Source organism: Dendrobium catenatum, unplaced genomic scaffold (assembly GCF_001605985.2).
Source record: "Dendrobium catenatum unplaced genomic scaffold, ASM160598v2 fragScaff_scaffold_586, whole genome shotgun sequence".
Classification (NCBI taxonomy): Eukaryota; Viridiplantae; Streptophyta; class Magnoliopsida; order Asparagales; family Orchidaceae; genus Dendrobium; species Dendrobium catenatum.
In genome coordinates this window covers 612,441-620,207 of record NW_021319048.1, presented here as the reverse complement: position 1 = coordinate 620,207, position 7,767 = coordinate 612,441, and the positions used below count along the sequence as shown (strand labels likewise).

The 7,767-nt window shown below is 36.1% G+C and overlaps 1 protein-coding gene across 1 annotated transcript; it reads left to right on the top strand.

Moving 5' to 3' along the window:
- The first annotated feature begins 5,499 nt into the window (after positions 1-5,499).
- Positions 5,500-7,455, top strand: LOC110115360 (probable xyloglucan endotransglucosylase/hydrolase protein 28). The gene is made up of 4 exons (XM_020848580.1): positions 5,500-5,870; positions 5,950-6,050; positions 6,368-6,576; positions 6,786-7,455. Exons 1-4 carry the CDS (start codon positions 5,654-5,656, stop codon positions 7,279-7,281), a joined length of 1,023 nt encoding a protein of 340 aa, XP_020704239.1. The 5' UTR covers positions 5,500-5,653; the 3' UTR covers positions 7,282-7,455.
- Positions 7,456-7,767: the final 312 nt, after the last annotated feature.

Sequence of the window (7,767 nt, the reverse complement as noted above, 5' to 3'; positions counted from 1 at the left end):
ATATATTATATTTATTTATTTTTTTATTTTAATGAAATTATGATGAAGGGATAAGAACAAGTCAAAGTTTGACCTCTAATACTTGTAGTGTAAAAAGAGGACATGTGAAGATGAAGATAAAGTAATTGGTGATAATAGATTGGGATAGTGGACTGAGATTTTATGTTTGACTATTATTGATTATTTGTAATATATTCTCTCTAACAATGTTAGAATTTATATGAATTTTATTTATAATGTGGTTCAATTATTGTAGGTTATATCACTATTTATTTTTTTCCTTATTATTTGTTCTGATGAAGGGTATTAGTATATGGCGTGACATAAAAATTTAGCCCGAATCTCACTTGAAAATTTTATGTTCAAATCAACCTCTTTAATAAACGAGTATGGATAGCAGGGGCGGATTCAGACAATTTTTTTTAGGGTGGGCAAATTCTTGCGATTTGAGAAGGCGAAGACTGGCAAGCTCTTGCGATTACGAGCTCGAACGATAGAACGAGAGGGCTTTGATCCTTCGACTGTTATTCTGTGAATGACGGGAGGCAAGATGGGCAAAACTGTCACACGATTAATAAATTTAAAGCAAAAATGTTCTTTAAGGGGGGCCAAAATTTCGAAAAAGCCCTCTAATGATTTTTTTGTGGGCAAATGCCCACCCCTCATTTGACTGTGGATTCGCCTATGAGGGTTAGGGTTAATTTTTTCAACCCCTTTCAATATCAGGTTGAGTTCGAGTAGATTTATCAACCAGTATTTAACCTGAATCTGGAATCTAATTATACATTTCAAGTCATGTATACTTCAACATACAAAGCAGCTCATATTTGTATCCTTCAACATACAAAAGAGTCACAATAAAATCATTTTTTTAATATAAATGGGTTGGCAGGTCGGATTAAGTTTAGGATTTTGATTTATTTATTAAATAGGTCGAATGAATTCAAATTAGGTCGATTTCGGATCGGATCAAGTTGAATCCGATTTGAAAACCCATTTTGACACTTATAGGTCTAATAAACATAGAAATTTTAAAAGTTGGAAATTAAGTTAAGAGAATTAATTAAGTATTTTAATATATTAACACAAATAAAAAATATTGGAAAATATTGAGAAGAAAACAAGCCACGATCTTATTTGACAGCGTATTGTCAAACAAATAGAATCACGAGAACTAAAGCTTTGAGATGTTTTGGCTCTTAGTGGATATCAGTAACGACAAAGCTGCTGGGATTTTTTTTTTTTATGTTAAATAAATCAATTTTAATACTTTATCCTAAAGGATAATGATATGGCTCTATTTTTTAATATATTTTATAATAATTTGTTTTTGTAATTGCATGAAAGCAAAGTGTAAGAGAATTGGCCATTAAATATTTTATTCAAAGAAAAAAAATGTATTCGTTGATAGATCTGAGTTTTAGCTGTGAAACTTATCTAAAAAATATAAAACAATTTAATATGGCTGAAAAAAATCATATGATTTGCACGAATCTTGAGACAATATTTGAATATGAAACTTTTGAAATTAAAATCATGATGATGTGAACATCAAATATGACATGATTATTGTTGAATCGAATGGCTCGAAGAGACGAATCAAACGAGTCTAAGACCACTAAATTCCGACATCATTAAAGCACTTAAATTCTGAAAAAGTATTTCATAAAGAAGTGATTTGATATAGACCGTACGATCGAGTGTTTTGGATTTTAGTTCAAATTAAAAAAAAAAAATCAACCAAAAAGCATATAAATAAAGCCTCATTCTACATAAGGAGGATAAAAATTAAATAGAACTATTATGTATTGGTCAAATTTTAGATTACTTGTCCCTTAGAATCTTTTTATTTTAGTAGGTTCACTTTTCTATAAATAGAAGAAGTTGTAATAGTGATTGTAGGCCAATTGAAGAGGAATAAAGGAAATTAATGTAAGCTCTCTCTCGCTCTCTTCCAAGAAGCTTCTTCATCCTCCAAAGAATTGCATAACAAAGTGATATAAGAGCCTGGTGGAGATGATCTCGAAGAAGGTGTTCTTGTAATCAATAAAGAGAGGAGGCGATCGCTATCAGTGCGCCCAACGAGCATGCTCATGTGAAATTGTTCGTATGCAGGGTTCATGTGATCAGGGAGGTGGGCCTTTGGCCCGACGCAATCGCAGCTGATGTTGCAAGAGAATCGTGTGAAAGACAGGGTACAAGCGCAGTTGCTCATGCACGGTAGAAGACTGAGCGGGCACTTAAAGTACTTATTGTTTATTTAAAGGATAAATGAATAATTCTTCCAATTTAGATTCTAGGTCATCACATAAAGTGTTAATTACATGATTTTATATGATTTCAGGTAAAGATAAGAAACCTGCACACTGAGGCTAGACATTGATATATATATAATATTCTTTTGTAGCAAGTTACAGTTATTGTATATATTACTTCGGACTTTAATCAGTATGTAAATATTAACTGTAATATTGTAATTATATTTTTTGTTGTTTGTATTTTTTCTAAATAGAATCAGTCATGTCTAGTTGTTAATGAATTAAAAAATAATAATAAATTACAAAAGAAATAAAATTATTCTATTTTAGATATCATGATGTTACAGTCCGCCTGTGGATACCTACTTTCTATAATCCTTATTGGAAAAATCAAGCCATGTTATTATGTGCTAACTTGCTTTTAGTGGACACTTGATTTATGTAATCTCTCATAGGAAAAATCATATGTTTGTTTTCAAATAATCCCCCTCTTCTTTAGCCATTGAAAAAAATGAGAATTACTATATTACTTACTACACATTGAATGTTTTATAATATTACTATTTTTTCTTTCTTTCAGTATTTTTCATGTAAAAAATATCTAATCTTACTATTTTTTTCTTTGTGTGCTAAATTTTTAGACAACGCTGAGACGTAAAACACATACTCTATCGACTCAAATTTTCTAGCACATAATAATTATATTTTTTTTCATAGTTAGTGCACTTTAAATTTAATTGTGATTTTTTTTTTTTTGGAAAAAGGCCACAAAAATTATAATTAAATTTAAGTATGATAATGATATGCACAATAAAATAGAAGAATATAGGCCGGAAATATAAAGTTTATCGTCTTAGTGTTGTACGAAAATCCGGCACGCAATCAGATAAGAGAGAGGGTCTAGCATTTATGAGACACCAAGATTTTTACGTGGAAAACCCCTGAAAAGGGGGAAAAACCACGGGGCCTAGCCTAGTTTGAATGAATCCACTAGTATTGCAGTCGATTACAAATGAGGCCCTTCCTTGGGAGAAGGCCTTAGCTTGATGTACATCTTATAGAGTACATTACATGATGTAAATACAAAGAGCTACTATTGACATATTCGCTTTGTTGGAAGGACTGTAGTCGGCGGGCGACGGAAGTCAGGAGGACTGTAGTCAGCTGGTGACAGAGGTCGGAAGGACTGTAGTCGGCGGGCGACGTAAGTCAGGAGGACCGTAGTCGGTGGGCGACAGAGATCGGAAAGATTGTAGTCGGCGGGCGACATAAGTCAGGAGGACCGTAGTCGACGGGCGACGGATGTCGAAAAGACTGTAGTCGGCGGGCGACGTAAGTCAGGAGGATCGTAGTCGGCTGGCGACGGAGGTCAGAATGACTGTAGTTTGACGACGAATATCAGAAGGACAACGTCAGGTAGAAGTCCAACAATGGAAAGAAATCCATCTTCGCGTAAACGTCCAGAGAAGTCCGATAACCGGTAGAAGTCCGGCGCCGGGTAGAAACTTGGCGAAGAGTGAAGGTTCGACGTCGGGTAGAAGTCTGACGTCAGTTGGTGGCAAAAGAGAACTCCGACTTCACTTGGGCGAAGTTTCGGCGTTAGGAGAGAACTCTGTTGCAAATTGGGAAGAATTTCAGCATCATGTGGAAGTTGGTAAGAATTTATGTGTTCTCCCGAATATCACGCAGAATCCCGGCGTGTTCGGGCGACAAGAAGAGCTCCGGCGGTGGTCGAGGAGGAGGGGATTCTCCTTTTCCCCTTTCTCTTCTTCTTCTTCCCTTCTTCTTCTCTCTCTTCACTTGAGTCCCCTTGGTGTAGAATGAGGGCTCTATTTATAGTTTTTCTGGAGTGGCATAGCCCGTAAATAGGAGTGAGATCAGGGGCGAATTGGGAGTGTTTTGAATGGACGGCCGATATCGAATCCTTTGATCATGCACCATTCGTTGGGCATTTGAAGGCCTTAATGATGTCGAAATTCGGCGATCTTGGGCTCGTTGGATTTGTCTCGTCGAGTTGTTCGATTCGAGTATAAGCTCGTCAAAATCGGAGACCGTTTGGTAACTCAAATTGTGCTTTGAACCTTCCGACAGCGCTTTGAGCCCTTGATTTGGACTCATTTGGGCTCGGATTGGGTTGATCTTGGTGTCATTGGGTTCGTATTTCCGAGACGCTCAGTTTGACTGTAAGCTCGCTGAAATCAGAGTTCGGGTGTTCCTAGAATTAATTCTTGAAGTTTCCAACTAGCTTTTGCTCGAGATTCGTGCCAGACGTATCAATATAAAATAGTTTAAATAGTTAAAACTATTATTTTATTAGAGGGAAAATTACAGGAATGCTATTGCACACACTGAGTTCTTTCTTAGTCTGGTCCTGTGCGACTGAAATATTTATGTCATTTATTTTTCATATAGAATCTAAGGCCTCGCTGGTTTTGAGTTTAAGAATAAATTTTGAAAATTTATTTGTTCGGAGTTTTTAATTTTTTTTTTTTTTTTTGTAAAACATTAAGAACTGATAATTCTATCATTCAATGTGTGCAATAAGAAAACAAATTTGGCATTTAAAATTCAAAAAATTAATTATTATTTCTTCAAAATTTTCTTAAAAAGTTGAAAAAAATAAAGCCCAAAAATTTCAAATAATATCAAAAAACCAACGTCTACTGTATCATAAACCCTAGGATTAGACATAGATTAATCAAAAGGCTAAAATTTTATAAGTTGTCTATAAAATTATTATCAAACATAAAAAATATTTTTTTTCAAAATTATTATGATATTATAAAAATTTGTATGCATATTATTAATTATGAAATTATGCTTCTCTTATAAGTATAACATTTTTGTTCTGTTAATACTTCAAGGATTACTTTAAAAATTATTGTCTCTTGCTTAACATCTTTTTGTTCTTTGTTCTTTTTTTGAACGGGGTATCTATCCGCTAACAATCCTACAGAGAAGATGTTTAACGGAGTAACTAACTCCTCAGTATGTCTAGCAGCAAACAGTCACACGGGTACCGGACCACACACTTATCTTCTATCAACTAGAAGTCGTGCCGTTTGAGAGGGGAATCGAACTCCGATGGAAGGTTCCTAAGCCAATCAAACTCGTCCATCAACCCAGCTAAGTTCGATAGGGTCTATTCTTTGTTACTTTATTACCATCTGTTTTACTTAACACATCTCTTAAATGCATTCAGTAGAAAAATTTAAAAAGTTGCGCAAAAAGGTTTAAGGTCTGCTCTCAAGGTGAAGAAGCTGTCTCCAATAAAAGGCCATCTCCCCTGCTCTCTTCCTGCTCCAAAATACCTTTCTTTCTTCCACATTTTCCGAAAGAGAAAAAAAAAAATTTATTGAGTACAGAGAAAGAAGGCAGAGAACAGAAAAGAGAAAATGGGTTATGAATCATCACTGCTCTCTTGCATCTTCTTCCTTATCTTCTCCTCTTTGCTGCTGCTTCTCAACTCCCACAGAGTTCCATTGCCGGTTAATCTGCAGAGCTTGACCGCGCTTTCCTTTGAAGATGCCTATACGCAGCTCTTCGGCGACAGCAATCTCATGCTTCTCCGCGATGGAAAGACTGTTCACATCTCGCTTGATGAGAGAACTGGTAAAGATTGAATCTTTAATGCTTTTCTAGACTATTTTTGTTTTTAAGTGTCTGAAGCTTCGTCGATTGAAATGGTCAGGTTCTGGATTCGCTTCTCAGGATCTCTATCTCCATGGATTCTTCAGCGCCTCAATAAAGCTTCCCTCAGATTATGCCGCCGGAGTCGTCGTCGCTTTCTATGTGCGGTTCTTCTGATTGTATCAAAGTTTGCTCCTTTCTGTGTTTCTGGGGATTTTATGAGGAGAAAGATGAAATCATTTTGGTTTTTATAGATTTATTTTCCTTGACGGATTAAGAATCCCTCACAACAATCTCGTTTCGTTTGTGCTTTTTTCTCCTATTTGGATTTAGAATATCATTCGTATCCTTTTCTTTCTGACCGTTCCGTGTTTCCTTGCTTTTGAAAACACACACACGCACATACAAACACTATGATTTATCCGGTTTAGCACAATCTGATGAAAATTCTTTTTTTTTTTTTTTAATTTCTGGTTTAGATGTCCAATGGAGATGTGTTCGAGAAGAACCATGACGAGTTAGATTTTGAGTTCTTGGGGAACATCAGAGGAAGAGAATGGAGAGTTCAGACCAACGTTTATGGCAATGGCAGCACTGGATTTGGAAGAGAGGAGAGATATCAGTTCTGGTTTGATCCTACTGAAGATTTCCACAACTATTCCATCTTGTGGAGCAAAAACCGGATCTTGTAATCAAATCTTTTCAATTCCACTTCAATGTTTCATAAAAATCATCCCTTTAGTTCCCGTAAATCAAGGATTCTACTTTGAAAATCTGCTATCTAATCTCTCATTTTCAGCACAGATATCAGCTGTTTGTTTCAATTAAGTCGCATTATATCCGTTAGATTACAACATTCTGATCATTTTGTGCTGTAATTTTGTTTTGGTTGAACAGATTTTACATCGATAACATCCCTATTAGGGAGGTGGTGAGAACAGAAGCCATGGCTGCTCACTTCCCTTCTAAGCCTATGTCTCTCTATGCCACAATCTGGGATGGCTCCAACTGGGCTACTTCCGGCGGCCGCTATAAGGTCAATTACAAATACGCTCCCTATATCGCTGAGTTCGCCGACCTTATCCTCCACGGCTGCGCCGTCGATCCCATCGACCATCTCTCGACATGTCGAGGCCACGAAACTAAGCTCTATGACTCGATCACCGCCACCTCCGACCAACTCTCTGCAATGAAGAAGCTGAGGAGAAAGCACTTGACTTACTCCTATTGCTATGATGGCGACCGCTACCCGACACCGCCGCCCGAGTGCTCCGTCGATCCTCGTGAGGCCGAGCAATTTGAGGGTGCGGGAAGCGGCCGGTCTGGTCACAGACGACGCCATGGAAAGCGTCGTCACCGTGCGGCGGCGGCCGTGGCCGCAAAGGACTTATAATTTGTAGTATGAATAAATTTGTTAACTTGTTGTAATTCTTGCATTTGATATTGGGGGAGGTGATTATTTTGTGAATCAGGGGGTGTATAGGAAGCTCTAAGAACTTTGAAAAGTTGATGGATTTATGATTATTTGGATCTTTTTATATTTATATGGAGAGAGAATTATTATTCAGTCAAATATCTTCTTTCTTTCTATATATTTCCTTTTTGTAGTGTTAAATCTTTGGGTTCATATCAATGCTTCATCTCTGCACCTGAAATAAATATTGAATTAAAGGTGGGATTTTTCTTTTAAATGTGAAATTTGTGGCCTTCTCTATAATGGCTATGGAAAATGCTGAGATTATTATGAGTGAAGTACAATGATCTTCATTTCATTTATAAATTATTTAGCAAAATTATCATCATTTTTTTTAAAAATAAATGAGTTATCAATTATATAGTTTATAATTATGAAACTCCTTATATAAAATGTCTTGATTCT

Bases quoted from the DNA above. Each gene is read 5' to 3' on its own strand.
- LOC110115360 (XM_020848580.1), top strand. From the start codon at position 5,654: ATGGGTTATGAATCATCACTGCTCTCTTGCATCTTCTTCCTTATCTTC. The intron at 5,871-5,949 runs GTAAAGATTGAA...TGAAATGGTCAG, and splicing joins CTCGCTTGATGAGAGAACTG to GTTCTGGATTCGCTTCTCAG. The intron at 6,051-6,367 runs GTGCGGTTCTTC...TTTCTGGTTTAG, and splicing joins GAGTCGTCGTCGCTTTCTAT to ATGTCCAATGGAGATGTGTT.